Source organism: Oncorhynchus clarkii, chromosome 3 (genome assembly GCF_045791955.1).
Source record: "Oncorhynchus clarkii lewisi isolate Uvic-CL-2024 chromosome 3, UVic_Ocla_1.0, whole genome shotgun sequence".
In the NCBI taxonomy this organism is placed as follows: Eukaryota; Metazoa; Chordata; class Actinopteri; order Salmoniformes; family Salmonidae; genus Oncorhynchus; species Oncorhynchus clarkii.
Genome location: NC_092149.1, coordinates 28,411,679 through 28,432,687, shown reverse-complemented (window position 1 = coordinate 28,432,687; position 21,009 = coordinate 28,411,679). Strand labels below are relative to the sequence as shown.

Here is a 21,009-nt window from a genome sequence, read left to right as displayed (position 1 = left end):
AGAGGGGGAAATAAATATGTTCTTCATTATGGTTGCCTCAGTTTGTTGGTGGTTGTCAAAAGTGAATGACAACCCATAACAAATGCAAGCTGTCTTGTTAGATCTTGTTATTAATCATTAGTGATTCATCACCATGTCACGCCAAGTTTCCTTTGGGGGAAAAATTCAGGAAGTGTTAGGCAGAAAATAAGCTGGCAGTGAGTTGGCAAAAATAAATAGTCCCTTTTGTGTTAAGCAATATCACTTCTCTGACAATGGAGTATGTCCTTGAATAGGCATTCACCAGTATAAATAGGGTTCATCACCAGCATAAATAGGGTTCACCTGTCTGTTTCATGGTTTAAGTGATGTTTTTATTTTATTTGACTCTTATGAAGATCACGTGTGCTGCATTGACACTGAACTGTCATACAATTCTACACCAGTAGATGGTGCAACATTTAACATAATTTACTCAATGTAGAATTCAACCATTTTGTGGTTCTCCAGCATGAATCTAACACAATCTGCTACAATTTAAAGTAATCCAACTTTCCACTGTGCCGCAAACGGTCCCATGCTCATTGCCCATGTATTATACAGTTAAGTATGTATCGCTCTCTCTCCCTCTCTCCTCTTTTGATATGCTTGTCCACATCCCTCCCTCGGCCCCTCTTCTCGCTCCCTCTTCAGACACACAAGCAAATTAAAGACAGACCAATGATAGACCATTTTCTTCCAGTGTGTGAAAAACAAATTGGGCTACCCTGGAAAAAATAAAAGTTAATAAAAAATAAAATACTGTAGTTGATTACTTTATTGATTTTCACTGTACATGTTCAGTAAAGGGAAACATATGGAGTTACAGATTTGTTACATGGACATGTATTAACACTTCATATAGACAGACATCTGTCCTTAAAAAAAATGGTTATGGTGAGGCATTAACGAGCATGATACCAATACAATCTCCTCTTCAATCGAGTTTGGTAAGCTGATTCCCAATACAAATGTACTAAGACACAGAATGCAATCAACACTGTCCAAAGCACCAGAGAAAGGATTTAAAGACAATACAATTCACTTCACTCTATTTCTCTGCTGGCATTATTTATCTAACGGGTAATTGAACACAACAAACCAGTTTAAATCTTTCGAGGATAATGATAATCACTCGCATGCGATATATCCACTGTTTATGTCCACGTCAAAGCAGGGACTCCCGGCTATGAAGGTGGTCATTAAATAAAGTGCTCCAGAGAAAACAAACTCCCATATCACTGCTGCCCCTTGGAAATCCATGAAAGGCCAAATACAATCAACTCTGCACAGCCACGATTCATTGACCGTTTTTAACAATACCCACTGACACTAGGCCATCTGTCTTGGTAAAAGAGCTTGTATGTCTCTGCAGTGAGCGATACAGGTTCAGTTGCCTAATTAGTGTTGGCTAGCGTATGAGTGAGTGGCTCCTGTTCACTGTTTTCAGAGACACACCAGCTTCATGCTCAAAATACAATAAAACAGATAAGCAACAGTAAATACTGGAGTAAAGAGAATGATATTGAAGTGGGTGTGTGTGTGTGTGTGTGTGTGTGTGTGTGTGTGCGCGCGCACCTACATGCCTGTGTGTATTTGTGACATATATAAGAATGTGTGTGAGTTTGAGAAAGAGATTTGGGAAACCAATTACTCAAAGTGCTAAGTGAGTGAGAAGCGGCAGGCGGCGGATGAGGCGGCTCAACACAGCTTATGTTTGGCACAGTCAATAACCCGCATCAGTGCAATGCAGCAAGCAGATCCTTCCGAGACCTCGAGACAACAAACTTACAGCCACCCCCAGAGAGAAAGATGGAACCTGCAGAACTATGGCTAAAACTGTTCTAAGAACAGCATTATGTCGACTGTTTTCAACCAAATATTTTCAGGCGACAGTTTTTTTTTGCCATTTCAAAATTCGCCACAAAGCTCAGTGGCACAGTTCAAAACACAGTAGTGGTTATAAGGTGGTGCTTCAGCACTGAGATAAAACAATCAATACATGGGGACAATAGACCTGCACTTTGTTGCAACTACTTTCATATTAATATGTTACATTCAACATTTGCTTTGAGTAAACCACTCCCTTCCAGCAAACATTCTCTGCCTCCAATAAAGCATACACTATTGTTATGTGAGGTCAGGTGCTAAAATAAAAAACATCTATTGCTTAAAGAGGAATTTTGTTCCATATCTTCCAGAAATGTCAATCAATTTCAGTCTTTCTCCCCAGAGTATGGTGGCTGCTCAAAGTGTTCTACTTCACAAAATGATCTTATCAAATGATGTCAAGCCTTTTGTTACAGCATACAGATACAAGTATGAAAATAACCCCTTTGAGTATTGTGCACTGGATTTTCCCATTGAGAATAGGTTAGTTAAAGCAGTCAATGAGTAACATCATTGTACATCCACAGTATTACAGAAACCCAGAGAGGACATATGAATTTAAAAAATAGTTATCAAGACATATTTATCTCATAACAAAAGTTGTTTTGTCGAGATCACAAGATAATAAAAAGTACAACTTATCACCCATTCATTTCTTCTTCAGATGCCCGATAACCACTTCATCAAGGAGCCCTGTGGCTGTGTTGATCGCAAAGTGGGGCATTTAAGCACGGAACGATGCCTGACAGGCGACACAGTCTCCCAGGGTGTCCGCCACCCCCAAGACCATATTAAATCGTATGCAAGAAACAACACAGCTAACTTGGCTCTCCTTGTGAGCTTTCTAGCTAGCAAGCTAGCTTGTTATCTAAGCTGGTGGTTAGCTTGCATAACTGATATGTGTATAAATTATAAGGGACACTTCATTTATTGTGAATAATATTTACATTTGCAGTGGGTGAGCCGCATTTCTGACAGGCTGATCAGATTAAATTTCAGCCTCAGAGGCTGATAAATCAGGATGCTGCCCTGTAGGTTATTTCATAGGTAAATCTCTTTGCAGGCAGATTAGCTGTCAGCGTTGTATAGGCTGATGCCTATAATCCAAAGTGAGTGAGCTCTATTTCTGGCAAGCTGATCAGATTCAATAGAAGCCGTAGAGGCTCATAAATCAGGGTGCTGCCTTGTAGGCTGTTTCATATGTAAGGCTCCTTGCAGACAGCCTACTGGTCAGAATCCTGATTTATCAGCCTCTGAGGCTGCTACTGAATCGAATCAGCCTGCCAGGAATAGAGTGCACCCAGTCTTGACCATATACATAATGCACTGACTGCTAATCTGCCTGCAAGGAGCATTACCTATGAAACAACCTACAAGGTGGAATCCTGATTTTATCAGCCTCTGAGACTGCAATTGAATCTGATCAATGTCTGAGGATAAAATGTAATCTTATTAGCCTGTCAGGAATTGTGCTCACCCACTCTGTAAATTGTAATATTATCCATAAAACATGAAGTGCCCCTTACAATTATACACATATCAGTTATGCAAGCTAACAACCAGCATATATAACAAGCTAGCTAGCTAGCTAGTAAGACTACCTAGCTAACTAGCTAGATAGCTTGAGCACTCACAAGACTAGCCAAGTTAGCTGCATTGTTGCTTGCATGCGATTGCCTGTGGTCTTGGGAGTGGCATACAACCTCAGAGACAGGCCAGCCTGTCAGGCATCGTTCAAGACTCAAATGCCCCATGACAACTTAGATGCCCCAAGAGCTCTTTGTTCAAGGTAAGGGACATTTAGCTGGCTAACATTATAATTTATAAACTGATAATGACTGATATGTTAGCATGAAATGTACCATCCCTTAGTGTAGCAATCGATCAAAACATATGCGCTGATCCACTGTGGGCTCTACCGCCTCAGCCATGCTGTCAACCTATCATCAATGCGTCTACTCCTATTCATAGAGTTAATCTTGTGACCTCGGCAAAATGTTTGTTATGTTGTGATCATGAGATAAATAAGTTGTTATCTCGACATAACAAGGATGTATTTTATTTTATTCATATGTCCTCACGTGACTTCCGTACAGTATAAAACCTTGAACCGTCAAGAATAACTTTCATAGGCAGCAATGGTGGAAATCAGCATTTGCGGAGCAATAAAATACTTAACACACGGTACTCATATAATCACAAGGCTTTTCTCATATTTAGCAAACTACAAAATGCAACTAACTCTACATGTCATCTACTCAATTCTAATTTGGCCTCACCTGCCACTGAATAATGTTTACTGAACTTACGTTTATTGAAAATGAAGTAGCATAATATGAATGTCTGATACTGTCCATTAAAATTATGCAAAAACTGCCTTTTACTACAGAGGACTTGCCGAGACACAGTGATGTTCGAGGATGAGCTCACTCTTCTACCTACTTCCTGTCAAAAAGATGACTTCTTGTCAAAATGATGACACTTCCTCCCAGCATCAAAGTAAGACTTGGCCACCTCATTCACAGATTCAAGTAAACACAATTGAGCAGTTATGCTTTCACAGCAAATTGTGCTTAGGGGGTATGTCCCAGAATTGTTAAGGCTTTTTTTTTTTTACTCAATACCAGACATTTTCTAATTACTAGCCTATACTTATGACATTCAACAGGATGTTTAGATGTTAGAGCAGTATTCAAGCTTCAAATATTCACAAATTAGCACAATCAAGTTTCAAAATAAGTTGAGAAACCATAAAGAGAAATTGGCTTGGTATTGTATTTAACACAACTCATGAGATGTCATCTCTTGGGTGGACAGGCAAGGTTCGCAAAGCATATCTTGTGGTTTGAATCTGTATTTAAAATTCAGAATAAGACATGGTAATATAGTTTGTCTTTCCATAAAACCCATATTGATGTTAATGTATTAATTAAGTTTAAATGTTATGTATTTTGAGTTTGTTTTAGGTATTTTTTTGTTTAAACAGTACAGTATTAGTTAGTATGGTAGGCCCATATATTATTTAAAAATAAATGGCTTGGTTTATTTTCAGGCATTTTCTGAACAACGGAAAATAAATTTAAAAACACTTTTTCTGAAAACAGTCTCTGCGGGCAACACTGATCGCATTACCCGACCATTAATATCAATGCTCTGCGAACCTAACCTGGGTATGGTGGCCCCTCCTCTCCTGTCTGTCAGAGAGAGGGCCTTAGAGGCTAAGGGGTTAGCTTTAGCATTTGCAATGGTTACAGGAGCCAGAGGGTGGCTGCAGCAAGAAGGAGGGAGGGCCCCAGGGTGGAGGCCAGGGAGGCAGGCAGAGGCCCACTGTTGATCACCAGCCTGTAGGAGACCACCTCCACCTTGTAGCCGTTCTCCGTGGCCATGCAGCGGAACACCCCCTGCTTAAGGGGCAGGCCAGGGGTGGGTTCCAGCACACAGGAGTCTCCAATGATGAAGCAGGGGTAGTGCTGGATACAGTTGTCCTTCTCCCAGCGGTAGGTGGCGTGAAAGGAGTGCACGGGGCAGGGGAGGTTGACGGGGCCGTCCGAGTCAATCACCACCTGTTTGGGGTTTGTCCTATGGGTCTTCAGTGCTGTGGGGGTTCAGAGGGCACAGCCTGGTTAACATTGATCTCACCCAAATGAAATACTTACTTATGGGCTGCCTAGACTAGAGAGTAGCCTATGGTTTCATACCTATGGATTGTTTACGTATCTACGGTAACAATCATAGGTGAGTTCAAAATGGGAATGGCAGGACAGGATTGGTAGGACTACTTCATTATGTGAGATATGTGTGGGTGAGAGGCCACACTCACCAACTCAGCAAAAAAGAAACATCCCTTTTTCAGGACCCTGTTGTAAAGGGTTTAAACTCTGTTTCCCATGCTTGTTCAATTAACCATAAATAATTCATGAACATGCACCTGTGGAACGGTCGTTAAGACACTAACAGCTTACAGACGGTAGGCAATTAAGGTCACAGTTATGAAAACTTAGGACACCAAAGAGGCCTTTCTACTGACTCTGTAAAACACCAAAAGAAAGATGCCCAGGGTCCCTGCTCATCTGCTTGAATGTGCCTTAGGCATGCTGCAAGGCATGAGGATTGCAGATGTGGCCAGGGCAATAAATTACAATTTCCGTACTGTGAGACGCCTAAGACAGCGCTACAGGGAGACAGGTCGGACAGCTGATCATCCTCGCAGTGGCAGACCACGTGTAACACCTGCACAGGATCGGTACATCCGAACATCACACCTGCGGGACAGGTACAGGATGGCAACAACAACTGCCCGAGTTACACCAGGAATGCACAATCCCTCCATGAGTGCTCAGACTGTCCGCAATAGGCTGAAAGAGGCTGGATTGAGGGCTTGTTGTAAGGCAGGTCCTCACCTGACATCACCGGCAACAACGTCGCCTATGGGCACAAACCCACCGTCGCTGGACCAGACAGGACTGGCAAAAAGTGCTCTTCACTGACAAGTTGTGGTTTTGTCTCACCAGGGGTGATGGTCGGATTCACGTTTATTGTCGAAGGAATGAGCATTACACCGAGGCCTGTACTCTGGAGCGGGATCGATTTGGAGGTGGAGGGTCCGTCATGGTCTGGGGCCGTGTGTCACAGCATCATCGGCCTGAGCTTGTTGTCATTGCAGGCAACCTCAACGCGGTGCGTTACAGGGAAGACATCCTCCTCCCTCATGTGGTACCCTTCCTGCAGGCTCATCCTGACATGACCCTCCAGCATGACAATGCCACCAGCCATACTGCTCGTTCTGTGCGTGATTTCCTGCAAGACAGGAATGTCAGTGTCCTGCCATGGCCAGCGAAGAGTCCGGATCTCAATCTCATTGAGCATGTCTGGGACGTGTTGGATCGGAGGGTGAGGGCTAGGGCCATTCCCCCTAGAAATGTCAGGGAACTTTCAGGTGCCTTGGTGGAAGAGTGGGGTAACATCTCACAGCAGCCACACCAGATACTGACTGTTACTTTAGATTTTGACCCCCCCTTTGTTCAGGGACACATTATTCCACTTCTGATAGTCACATGTCTGTGGAACTTGTTCAGTTTATGTCTCAGTTGTTGAAACTTTTTTATGTTCATACAAATATTTACACTTTAAGTTTGCTGAAAATAAACGCAGTTGACAGTGAGAGGACGTTTCCTTTTTTGCTGAGTTTATTTGTGAAAAAATATACAGTTTGTTGTAAATGATAACTTTGCTCTCAGTTACTAGGACAATTGTGACTCAAAGCCCAGTAAACCTAAAACCAGACTAACGTGTACAAACTGACACAGAGATGCATTAAATAGTGTTCTATTTTATTCTGTGGCCTGAAACTTACTTTCTCTGGAAAATATCAGCTAAAATAACAGATTAAAATAGAATATCTTTATATATGATATTGCATCACCTTTCATCCTCTACTCCCTAGGATTAAATCGCAGTGTTCCAGGAGTGGAAGAAAGGAAACAGTGAACGGATATACATGACAGCTGCACTGAGACTGCGACCAAGAGAAGTAATGGAAAAAAGAGCTTGATAACAAAGACAGTACATATCCCATCAGCGGGGAGAATTTGTTTGGATTATTAGAGGTTAATATGGCTGACGCTATTGGGCTTTGAAGTGAGGGCAAACTTTGATATTAAACCACCCAATGGGTTTGAGCCTCCGCTCAATTATATGATATCATCTTCTGAGTTAAGCTCTGGAAAAAAGTTCCATATTTCAGTTAATGAAGATACAGAGAGTCAGAGAGGAGGCGGAGTGGCACTCACCAGCAGCTTCACCACAGATAGAGGCATTGGAGTGGTCCAGACTCTGAGTGAGTGCCCTACAGTATGAAACAAATTATTGAAGGAACATCAAATTAGCATGTACCATTTTGAACGATCAACCATTTTATGTAAATTAAACAATTATCATAAAACCTAGAATAGTAGTTGGAACCTCGACACTCTGTGAGAAATGATATGTTATGGCTGGTATTGACTGTCATTTTTTGATACACTGCATGTTTTCCATAGGTATCTGAACTGTATTCCAGGAGTGACATCATCACATCTCATACCCAGTGCTGATGTTGTATCCAGCTGGGATGGGTGTGCACCTCCTCCTGGCTGCGTCCCAACCACAATAGGGATCCCGAGACAGAATGCACTCCCGGCAACTGTCTCCATAGCGACCGCAGTCAGCCAATGGTATGCGCTGGACCTCCATTGCCGTGCCCACATAAAGGTGGCCCTGGGGGAGAAGGCAGGGAGCAATACACGAGAGACAGGAAGAGACATACAGTGGCTATCACTAGAAGTGCATTGTTTAAAAGGATTGGGCTGCAGCTATATCGTAAACAAATTAATCTACGGATATTAGTGCTAGCTGCTAAGGAGTGTTCGGCGATGGTCTCACAGTACCTTCCTAGAGTCGATGGCCATGCTTAGAACAGGACCCTCATTGTGGAAGAGGGAGTACTGGGATATGATAAAGGCATCCTCGATAGTGTGCAGAACCTTGAGCACTTTCCCCTGTTCTATCACCAGAAAGAGAGAGAGAACATTATCAGAGGAGAGAGAGACACCATGGTCGAGCCCTGTTCTATCACCAGAAAGAGAGAGAGAACATTATCAGAGGAGAGAGAGACACCATGGTCGAGCCCTGTTCTATCACCAGAAAGAGAGAGAGAACATTATCAGAGGAGAGAGAGACACCATGGTCGAGCCCTGTTCTATCACCAGAAAGAGAGAGAGAACATTATCAGAGGAGAGAGAGACACCATGGTCGAGCCCTGTTCTATCACCAGAAAGAGAGAGAGAACATTATCAGAGGAGAGAGAGACACCATGGTCGAGCCCTGTTCTATCACCAGAAAGAGAGAGAGAACATTATCAGAGGAGAGAGAGACACCATGGTCGATCCCTGTTCTATCACCAGAAAGAGAGAGAGAACATTATCAGAGGAGAGAGAGACACCATGGTCGATCCCTGTTCTATCACCAGAAAGAGAGAGAGAACATTATCAGAGGAGAGAGAGACACCATGGTCGAGCCCTGTTCTATCACCAGAAAGAGAGAGAGAACATTATCAGAGGAGAGAGAGACACCATGGTCGATCCCTGTTCTATCACCAGAAAGAGAGAGAGAACATTATCAGAGGAGAGAGAGACACCATGGTCGAGCCCTGTTCTATCACCAGAAAGAGAGAGAACATTATCAGAGGAGAGAGAGACACCATGGTCGAGCCCTGTTCTATCACCAGAAAGAGAGAGAGAACATTATCAGAGGAGAGAGAGACACCATGGTCGATCCCTGTTCTATCACCAAAAGAGAGAGAGAACATTATCAGAGGAGAGAGAGACACCATGGTCGAGCCCTGTTCTATCACCAGAAAGAGAGAGAACATTATCAGAGGAGAGAGAGACACCATGGTCGAGCCCTATTGTTTTTTATGTATCCCGGAAACCCAGTGACTATTTTTGATTGTATATGGCCCCAGGTTTATAATAGCACATGCTGCCTTTTTCCTCTACTGGTCAATTCATCAGTGGGTGACTTATGGAGAGGATGCAGGCCTGTCCTACAGCTTGTCCTCTCTTATCTCCTCCCCACATTGAGAGGCTATTACTTCCCACAGAAGACTTAACTGCTCTAATTTCTTATTAGGCCACCTCAGAGACTCATGGCTCTGTTCACAGCTCTATCACTACTTTCCCTGTGGTAGCGACTGACTTCTTTATCAGTCCATTAGGCTGTAGCTACTTTGTTTTTTTTAATTCAGTCAATTTATCTGGGATTCATGCCAAAAATATGCACTCTTATAATAAGTCCCAACTCATGCCTGTGTTGATCAAACAACTTTTTTTATTTACTTTGTCAAGGAGACTACGTCTTCTAAAAGATCACTTTTAAATAGGTTACACCAAACATCTGTACATGAGATACAATTTGACAGCCAAAAACACACACACACACCTGTTCCCAGGTACAGCACAGTATAGTGCTCGTCGTTGACTGCCAGCACCATGGCAGCGACAGTGTGTGTGAAGTGATCATCGGTGGGCAGGTTCAGCGGAGCACCCCCGACAGGACGAATCACGTCCTCGATCTCCGGGTGGTCCCTGATCACCCCCAGGATCTTAGGGTTGTGGGCTGCCGTGGAGTTCTTGAAGGCACACTGGGACAGGAAGTGATGTAATGAAAGTGATGTAATCAGGAAGGGAGACAGACTTTGGCTGTGGCTTTACCTTGCACAATAATTTCACAACCAGTGCCTGTCATCTGCAACTGTTCCAAAATAGAAACACAAGTCTTCCACTTCCCCAAAATTGAGGACTCACATGCATGAGCTTATGCAATTGGCCTTTGCAAAATGACTTTGATTGGCACTACAAAACATGAATTAAAATAAAGTTAATTTAACTGATTCAGTGGGTGTCTTACTGTGCCAGGGCGATGTCCAATCAGAGGACTGCTGTAGCCCTTCAGTTTGGACGTGGCGAAAGCCTGGTCAATGTCCTCGATGGAGTAAGCACATATCACTGTTGTGTCCCTGGTCAACCAAACAATGCAACACTTAAAAGCCTTCCTTCCTTCTTCTTACTTCATTCAAACTTAATGTGAATCAGAATGTCGTTAGCAACTCAATCACTGACTGATAGCGGAGTAGAATCATGTTACTATGACTCCCTAAATGGACTTAAAAGATTTAAGGCTGCTCAAATATGCTAACAAAAGCATTCAATCTCAAAAGTAATTGACCGCCTCCACAGAGCAGAGCCCACTTCTGATTCAGAGGGGTTGGGTTAAATGCGGAAGATACAATTCAGTTGAATGCATTCAGTTGTACAACTGACTAGGCATCCCCCTTTCAAATACAATCATGTATTTTCCTCACTGAAACCTGTTGCTGCTCCCAAGTTGTCATTGCTGTACATGTCTATCCAGCTCCTGTGCCCCATTTGGATGTGCTGTGCATAATCCTCCTTTCCTCTGATTATGTTATTTGTGTAGCTCATTCCTCTCCTGCATTCTAAGCATGACACAGTCTTAAGCAGCCATATGGGTTGAAGGGTGTTGAAGGTGTAAGGTGTCTACTCACCAGGCGTTGGCAAACAGGCCGTACATGACCCCGGTCCTCTTCTCCTGGGCCACTTCAGACAGCACAAACGCCTGTCTGATGTTGTTGTACTGCTGGGGGGTGCTACCCGCACCACACATCACCCTGGCCTTCAGGAAGGTAGTCCACGAGTCCGCCAGCAGGTTCTTTATACCCCCCTCGTCCACCTGGAGACGGACACACAGTATACAACAGTACACCATAACATTAAAGCTGGAATCCTTAGCGGTGAAACTGCCAGGTTCGTTCGCGATATTACAACAACACAGATGTTACTTCAAACAACAAACCCAGTTTTTCCCCCTCTGACATCATTGCACATGCGACAGAACATTGGAGTATGTAATACGTGTTCTTTTTACCACGAGGCTGGATGCTCATCTCCTCTGTTTAAAAAAATAATAAAAAAATAACAATAACTAATGTGCCTGGGGTGACCTGTGGTACTGTTTCTACTTTCGCGGAGCTCAGCTTTAATATGCAATAACGTAGTAATACAGCTGATATACGGTGATGTTGTTGTGGTTACCATGCAGATTCGGCCGATGCGCGACCTGTAGGGCTCCTCATCCACCATGGCCGTCTTATTGATCTCACTGAAGAAGAAGTAGATCTCCTCCTTGTGTTTTTGAGAGGCTGGTATTACTGCTGCTCCACCAAACTGGGGACCTGCAGCAGGAGAGAGAAAGGGCTTCCACCAGTGCTTGAAGTGGACTGAAATAGGTGCCACAATTGTATAAGCGCTAATACTCAATCAGGCAATAAAACATTTGAGGCCAGTGAGCACCAGGCCAACTCAGTCACTGGTTGTAACTATTTGGGTCCTTTTCAAACTCCTAATGCATTTCATTCTAGCAGGGCCATCTAGTGTCTACAGAGATAAAGGTGTATTTAAAAAATACATTGTGATAAAAGGGTTTGCTTGGAAGCTTTATAGACTAATAAAGACTTCCAGTTCATCATACAGGGAGTCATACAATGTTTTATCACAATTGTGAATTTAACTTATGATCTTTAAAATGGAAGAATTCATAGTGATTACATTTCTGCATGCAGCGTGTTACAGTTACAAGATAGAAGATAATATAGAGTTGCTATTTCCATGCTCATCCACTCCAGTGCCTCATGCAGCTCTCCTACACCAATATAGTCCCATGTTACTCTCATCCCACTCACTCTGCAGCCACTTGGTCTCAGTCTTCAGAAGCTTCTGAGTGCCGTAGGTCCGGCGGATAGAGCCAGGGTGACGCCCCACTGCTGACAGAGCAGAGTATAGATTCCCATCTGAGAGCGAGAGAGGGGGGGGGGGGGGGGGGGGGGGGGGTAAAGATAGAGAGAGAGATAAAGAGGAGAGAGGGAGAGAGAGACAAACAGAAGGTAGAGGGAGAGATACAAAAGAAATCAACAGAAGACAGCTGACTGCATCAACCAACATCCTCCCATAACCGTATTACAATTACCCAATTTAGGGCACTGTCTCCATAGCAATAAGGGAGGTCATTTGGAATCATGACATTAATGGTTCAATGAGAACCGAACATTATCAGAATGCTGCACCACTCTAGCAAATGGCTCATTGGTTCATCACTCCAGTCCAGCCTGGTCTGCGATATCACAGAACCTGCTATACAAAGTAACCTTGCCATGATTTCGATAATACTGTGAGTTACAGCTTCGCTACATGTCGTGAACCATCTGTAGTACTATGGTACCATTTTAAACAGATCTCCTATCCCATACCAAAGCCAATGTTGAGGATTTGTTTGGTCTTTATAATTATGAACATAATGGCTGGATGGAGCTCTCCACCAAAATGCTGATACTTATCCTATCCTTTCAGATCCACAGAGAGGAGTTAACAAGGATGTAGGAATAGGGGTGAGGGATGGGTTTAGTATTGTGCCAATAGCAGAGTTTCTATGGATGTTTGGATAGAGTGTCTGTCTGTCCTCGCATCGTACCTGCAGACAGACTGACGGACCTCTGGGAGGGGTAGGGAGGGGAGATGTCAGAGGCTGGTGCCATCTGTCCATTGGTGGGGGCGTCAGTCAACACAGTGTCATTTACCTATGGAGAGGAAATGACATCACAGCCTCACAAGCCATATCCTGAATGCTCTTACCACCTTGTATACAGTACAAATAGAGATACAAGTTAAAGTTTTTTATTGAACACTATTAACAACTTTTATAAAAGTGATACAGGAGTTGATGAAAGTGTGACCGTTGTGAGAACACTAAACACATGTTGAAGACAATAGCTATTTTATTCATAATCATGTCATCTTACCAGCAGCCAGCATTTGGGGGTTCCTGCATTTGTCCCGCATACCACAAAAGTGTCATTGACTTTCTGGATGACTGTGATGAAATTGTCGCACTCCAACTGTAGCAGAGAGAGAGAGGGATGAGAGAGAGAGAGAGAGAGAGAGAGAGAGAGAGAGAGAGAGAGAGAGAGAGAGAGAGAGAGAGAGAGAGAGAGAGAGAGAGAGAATATTGGAACTGATCCATTTTCCCTAATTTGGCAGATAGCGCAAGAATTACCTCTGCAGTACTGAGGGAATGCATTGTCTGCATAACTTCATATGCATTGCATCACTTATTCAGAAAGTACAGGAGCTGGACTGTTATCTCAAGAGAAACTTCCAGATGGAGTTTGTGCTTGAATACCAAATACAGCATTGTACCGCTCCCCTGTCCCAACCTTTAACCTTTGGGACAGTTTCTACTGGGGATGATATCATGTTGATGTTATGTGTCTGTTTTATTCAGAATCGTACAGTAGCAACAAACTTACCTCATTGTAATGATGATGATAATGATGACAATGATTAATTATGAGGATAATGATGAGGATGATGATGATGTTGACGGTGACCACCTACCTTTGGTGGGTCTGATTTGGCGATGCAAGCTGCCTTTGCGTTTTCATCAGTTACCACAGGGATCTGTAATAATATAAGATACATTCCAATATGTCATACAATTTATCCATAACTCGTATGCAAATATTAGGCCTTTTCAAATATGCAAACAACTGCAATCAAATTCAGTGCTGATTTAAAATGACAAAAGTCTTGTCCTGTACCATAAACTAACAAAGGGAGGATTACTTTACTGTCTCTAATATTTGATCAACTATGCGTAACTATAGGGCACAGACAATCAGAATAGTCACAAAAGACAAATGATAGGCTACCTTCTGCTCATGTTCATCGAGTCAACGTTGACATTATTAGCTCAGTGTATTATCTTTATTGTATGTTGACCTCATAAGTCCACACTATATAATCACTTCCTTCCGATTGGACAGAGATGAGATCTGCTCTATAAATGTATGCATGACCCATCTCGTGCGACGGAGGCTATTGAACTAGGTCGACAGCTGCTGCCTCCTCTTTAAGCCAGTCTCCTGTGCCTTTACTGGGTTACTGTGTCACCACCACCGAGTATCTCTGTTCATCTCGTTGGTTACCAGCAACTCACCTGCAGGTCGCGGACCCCCCTGTCAGTGAACGTCAGCACGTAGATCACTGTCTGGCCCCCCACGTACAGCACGTTGGTGCCCTCCTGGTGGTACACTGACATGTAGTTCTCCGGTTTGGAGAAGTGATACCTGGCCGGCTCTGTGGGCCATATCAAAGTAGATTAGGAGAAGGTGTTGCTACAATGTCCTTATATGATATACTAGTATATCAGTGTCTTGAGGGTTTCAAGTTGAGTCAATTAAACATGTAATTGCCCATTATTTTCAGTTCATTAATTTGATTTAACCAGAATGTATTAATTGAGCTCTGTGGTGTGGTCATGTAATGGTCAAAAAAAAAATCCAGTAGTCTACCTTTTGACCCAAGTCATTTTAGTTTTACATGATATGAGGCTGAAGCTGTACAGTTCAGAGAGAGAGAAAGAGTCTGTACTGAAATTGAATTGGTTGCCATGGTTAAGGACAATTTACCCTCGGGACTCCTATTCCTACAGGCACATGCAAATCCGACACTAGTGTGTCTACCAATTCAGTGGTAGACTGACGTTCTCGACGGTTCAGGAAAGTAGACCACTAGTTTCACAATTGGCCGACAAAAAAGAGCGGTAAATGGCGCTGTCCAAGGTGCTGAACTAGGCTTCGGTCACCACTCATTTAAACCTCCACGGTGAGAAGACCGTAATGCCTTCATCGATTTTATCTTTCTGTTTTGACATGTCTCTGTCTCTATCGGGTACACTAGGACTGAATGTCGTTAATATGACATCCCTTTATAGGGTTGGTAGGCCTATTGTATAACATACGTTTGATTGATATGTCAAACAAATAGGCCACATTGTTTCTGTATCTGTATTTGGCTGCTGATCTGCCAAGAAGAATACAGTCCTTTACACCTGTAATGACTACAGCGTCGGTGCATCTTAACTTGATAGCCCTGTTTCGATTGATTGTGAATATATTAGACCACTGTGCAAGGTGTGAGGGCGTGAGTTTGAAAATATAATTGTTAGTTTGCTGCGCGGAATTCCCATAAATGTTAATTGGGCTGTGTGGATGTGTGTGTGTGTGTGTGTGTGTGTGTGTGTGTGTGTGTGTGTGTGTGTGTGTGTGTGTGTGTGTGTGTGTGTGTGTGTGTGTGTGTGTGTGTGTGTGTGTGTGTGTGTGTGCGTGTTTACGCGCGCTTGTGTTCGCGTGTGTTAATGAGGTCCTGGAGCTAATGCTGCTGCTCTATCCTCAACAAGCCTCAGCTACTGCAGTACCATCAACGCGTCAGCTCGTGCACCTGCATTGCAGTTCTGCAGCGCGACCAAAGTATTCACCATAAGGATGGGTTTAAACTGTAATGTAGTGTTTTTGTAATACGTTCACTGACATTGTGTCTTTGAGTAAACTTAATGATATTACACCCAGAGCTCCTGAGCACTATTTTCAATTAGCACGTATCATTTAGCCTTATATTCTGTCTTGAAGAGGGAATGAGGTGCAGAGCAGAAGAAATATCCGGACATTGATCACAAATAACAGCTGTCTGATTGGTAAACAGCACCAGGACTGCGTTTCCATGACAACTGACAAACGTCTACCCAAACGTGAACCTCACACAGGAGTTATCAGTGACCGAAACGCAAAAAACGTACAAAACCTTCAAAACACTTAAAGGTCCAATGCAGCCGAATTAGCCAGGCAGGCTAAAATTCCATCCCACTAAAACAGGCAGAAATTTAAGGCGGCCTTTTTTAAACAGGTCTTACACTAAAGGGGCATTATAAACCTTTTTACAATTTCACAGTATTATTCCAACATCATATTGTGGAAATATGTGTAAAACACAGGAAAAACACGTTTGACTGCACTGGGCCTTTAACACACAGCCTCTGCATTGGCATGCTGAGGTGCGCTCTGAATTCAAGATTAGATGTCTTCGTAGGAGTGGGTCACTATTGTATAGGAAAAGGCTACCCGAATAATCAACATCTAAATAGTAATAATAGGCTATCTTAATTAAGCTAGTTTCCTGTAAAACACAATTGGTTCTGAATTATTCTACCGTTCCCGCTGCCATAAACCTGTTCCAAACAACACTTCTGTCCCTTCCATTTCATTACAATGGAATAGGCCAATGGGCCTAAATTAGCCCACATGAAGCTTAATATAATCTAATACACAGTGCTTCATTTCTTCCATTTAATCTAATACACAGTGTTTACTTTCTTCCATGTAATCTAATACAAATTGCTTATTTCATTTAATTTAGTTGAGAACTGGGACACATAAATAATGTGACAAATCGGCTATTTAAATTATACAATTATACCAAGTCCAAAGTGTTTTCTTTCTCATCACATTTTTTGCGTTTCTCTGAGATCCATTCTCATTGGCACAATGCCAAACATTCTGTCAATTTAATATAGCCTAGTATCATTATAAGGCTACATTTCTATTTTTGTCGGTATAGCTTGTTTTGAGGAACATTTTACATTATTGTCTACCTTGAATCATGCATGACGTCATGCATGTATAAACGCGCGATGAGGAAAGTGATCCACTACTTTTATTTTCAAGTAGACTACAGTCTAGTGTTCATTGTTAATCTAACTATTTCCATGGAGGAAAAAACAAGATCCTCGCATATAGCCTAATACACAGACAGGGCGTATCTGACCACCCTAAACGCAAATAGCTAAATTAACACATACCTTTTACAATGAATTTCAGCCGAGGTGACTTTTCGGCGAAAACCATGGAAAAAACGGTCGCCAATATGATATAATTCATCATTCCACGTCCTCAATGTGCCCGATTTCCAAGGATTTAATAATAGAATGAGTTCTCACTTTATTATTTCCACAATAGGCAATCAGATTTCGTATTGGTATAATGTATTGATCTATGCGACTGACTATTGGCCTCAATCATGCAACCCGTCTTGCCGACAGTCCACTGAAGAATCGGGGTATCAGGCTCCACCTCAAAAACAAAAAGAACGGTGGGTGTGAGGAATGGGGCGCGAAAAAGAAATGTAGGCTTTCGTGATGTATGGAAGCGCACCATGGTCACTTTCAGAGTAAGTCCACCATAAACGCGTAATTTGATACCTGTTGCTCTTTATGCTCGCAGCAGTGTGTTGAAGGACTAATCCTATTCAATCACGTACATGTACAATATACCCCTGTAATGTGCAGGCTATGTTTTTGTATGTTCTTAGACCTAACGTGAGCAACTGGAAAACATGTTCCAGCCTGAATATGTTTTTTTTTGCTAAACACAGCCATTTTGTTTTAATCGGGCAGTAGTGTTAAACACGTTTTAGGTCCACATCAAGAAGCCAATAATGGTAGAGATGGGTTATTGTAATGTTGCCCAATCAATACCTGTCAATAGTCACTTGTACGCCCAGAAAGCGATGAATCAGCAAAGCAGTTCTGCTGTGTGCGCATCCAAGGAGGGTTAATTGACTTGAATGTCAGAAGATGCATCAATGCCCATGGCAGGAAAAATGGCTTAATGGATGGTTTCATCTTAATGGTAGTGTCAGTGTCTTTCACGGTGGCTACCATCTGAGACACTAACGAAGAGCGCTCACAGCAACTCCGGAGTAATAGATATTTAGACACTTTTAGTAAAATATGATAGTTACATAATACAGAGATAATTTGGAATCTATTTAGATATAGGCTACTGTATCTACAGCATATGCCATACTTCTACACATCGCCTAGATTAATTAGTCATTGTCACCTATAACTACATTTATTTCCCTTCTTATAAAATCCAATCAGTAGGAGTTCCACAAAAAAATATTTCCCTAGAAACGTTGACCCAGCACCTTTGTATAATTCATACAAATTAAAATATGTTTGGTAAGTGTAATGGATGAGACTTGAGAATCTTTAATCATGGGGTTTTAGCACCACTCAGTGGCCAGCATCAGGCCAGATAAGGGGAACACAAAGCATCATGGTTATTTAAGCACCTGGAATTCAGACACAAGGGCCCCAATTCAATCAATTATAGGTAAAGAAAACCGCACTGTGGGTTCATTAAATGTGTTAACCATGTTAAAACAGACACACCTAACAAGTTCTTTCTCTTGTGGACATATCTGTCTAGAGGTGCAGTAATACTGTAGACCTGTACTGTAAACCATGAGACCTACTTGAGAGTATATATTTCTCTGGCAGGCTGTTGTAAACCTAAATAGATTTATACCTACAAAAACATTGATTTTCTGTCCTCGCAGTCTTTAATATCAGTGAACATTGCACCTGACAGCACAAGTAAGTAAATAATGCCCTTGGATTTGCTTCCCATAGGGAGCATTGGCTTATGACGCTACAGTAAAACCTTTGGATTCCATTCCATGAGAGGAAATAGTTGCATTAAAACAGATAATATGACAGGCCAGGCCTCGGGTTAGCAGCCACCAGACAGACCTATATAACAGATTGAGACATGCAGAGGTAATCCAAAAGGGTTTAAATCTCTGCTCATGCACGTGATTATCATTTTTTTCTGGATTATTCTGGGCAAGGGCAAGAGAGAGAAAATGATTTGCTCTCCACTGAATCCACTTAGAGCTGGTGGGCTTCAAATCCGTCTGGACGGGAAATTGTCAGTGGATCGTGGATCTCCTGAGGTTGACCTTCATGCGGTCACCTTCAACTGAACTAATGAGACAATATACAGCAAAACCCTAATTGACTATTTCCTCCTTTCCGTCAGAAAATTAAGAACCAACAAGGAAGTGTAACAAACAAACATAGCTCTATCAAATAACCATCTGCGTTTGTGCTGAGGCAATGAAACAAATCTGTTTTTCTCTGCTCTAATCGATTGAAATGGGTCTGACAACTGAGCCAAAACATTGAGATTATCAACGTACTGTGTCTTATGCAGTGAAGGATGTCTCTCTCATAGCAATTCTTTAACAATGAACTGTATAGTCATTTAAAATAGAGCACAACTCAGATCCACTGAGATTTGTATGTTGTGGCAGACTGAATAGTTTTTTTGTCATTTCATAAAAGGCTATGGGATATTGCTGAATCAATCCAAGGCAATGAGGCAGGTTAAAAGGAGGTTTTTAATCATTTCAAAATGCAAAAAGATTATATTTTACAAATAAGATAGCAAAACAGACTTAACTATAGATGTGTACATAATTTACATTGTTTTGGAATTTTGGTTTGTGTGTACCTACACAACAAGTGTACATGAAAGAAGAGTGGCATATTTGAGTGACACTAATCCACAGGACTAGATACAGCCATAAAGTAACCTAGAGCATGGAAATGTCCACGACCTACATTTGACATTGAATTTCACAAGGTACTGTTCGCCATTACAGTTTATCATTGTTTCTTTAATGGCGAGTGAGATTACTCAGGCACATATTTTCAAAACCCTGTGATCGATAAACATTCAGGAAAAATAAACTGTGTGAGGTTACATGAATGTTATACAGTTATATTATCATTGAAGCATTGTTGCTGACTGCAACATCTTACCAAATTATACAGTATGAAATTCCGCAGATATAAAAAGAAAACGACTTGCAAAAAATTCTTGAATTCTCTGTATTTGATGTGTGCGAACTATCTTACTTTGTTATAAAAAATCAAATGGAAATAGGATTTAAAGCTTAAAAGATTGCTTATAATATGACATGGAATTGGATACATTCTTATGTACAGATTATAATTTCATCACCCGCTGGACACTGTCATATTCTGATAGCTAAATAATACTCCTGTCCCCAAAACAACATGAATTTTCATAAACTAGAGGCTAGTCAAAAAGTGAGCCATGAAATGTTACTGTACAGTGAAACTGATTTATCTACAGTATTTGAATATAGCCTAGTACAATATTCTATACATCTACTATAACTATATAACTACAATCATGTGTTTGCATATTATTATAGTTTCATATAGCCTTAAGCAAATGGTGAGTATGCAGTCTCTGAATGGATCCTCTGTGGATAAGCTTAAATAGTTATCCTCAGGTCAGAGGGCAATGCTTGGTTGACCTGTATTGGCAAGTTGACACATGATATCCACACTTACTATAAATCTGTATATCAGATCCACCAAGCACACCTGATATGAGTGAAACGAACCTTGACCCTTTAAGAGCATTCCTTATACACATGAACATGTATAATATTTCATATCATCATGTAGTAACGGCAAATTAGTTTTGTAGCACTGTTATTGTAAATGTTTAATAAATACTTGAATAAAGAAAATGATACCATTTAAAAAAAAATGACAACAGTTTAAATAAACCGGCTTCTAGACAACCACTGTTCATTATTTTCTTCTCCAAGATATTTAGGATGATAAGTCATCAGATATGTATAATTTCTGTATGTTAAGGGTGCACTGAGGATTTAGCTTTCTGAAGGCAGACCGTGGCCCTATGTCCTTGTAGAGCCTTCACCCTCATGGGGTGACACAGTCAATGTGTCCCAAGTTCTCTCCCACATAACC

The 21,009-nt window shown here is 41.8% G+C and overlaps 1 protein-coding gene across 1 annotated transcript; it reads right to left on the bottom strand.

Annotated features, from left to right (window-relative positions):
* Window positions 1-781: 781 nt before the first annotated feature.
* LOC139392414 (semaphorin-7A-like) lies at window positions 782-17,457 on the bottom strand. The gene is made up of 15 exons (XM_071140392.1): window positions 17,212-17,457; window positions 14,515-14,654; window positions 13,914-13,976; window positions 13,319-13,414; window positions 12,991-13,096; window positions 12,206-12,313; window positions 11,559-11,698; window positions 11,012-11,196; window positions 10,354-10,462; window positions 9,886-10,087; window positions 8,334-8,449; window positions 7,991-8,163; window positions 7,698-7,753; window positions 3,658-5,503; window positions 782-2,650 (listed from the first exon to the last, which is right to left on the bottom strand). Exons 1-14 carry the CDS (start codon window positions 17,291-17,293, stop codon window positions 5,157-5,159), a joined length of 1,923 nt encoding a protein of 640 aa, XP_070996493.1. The 5' UTR covers window positions 17,294-17,457; the 3' UTR covers window positions 782-2,650; window positions 3,658-5,156.
* Window positions 17,458-21,009: the final 3,552 nt, after the last annotated feature.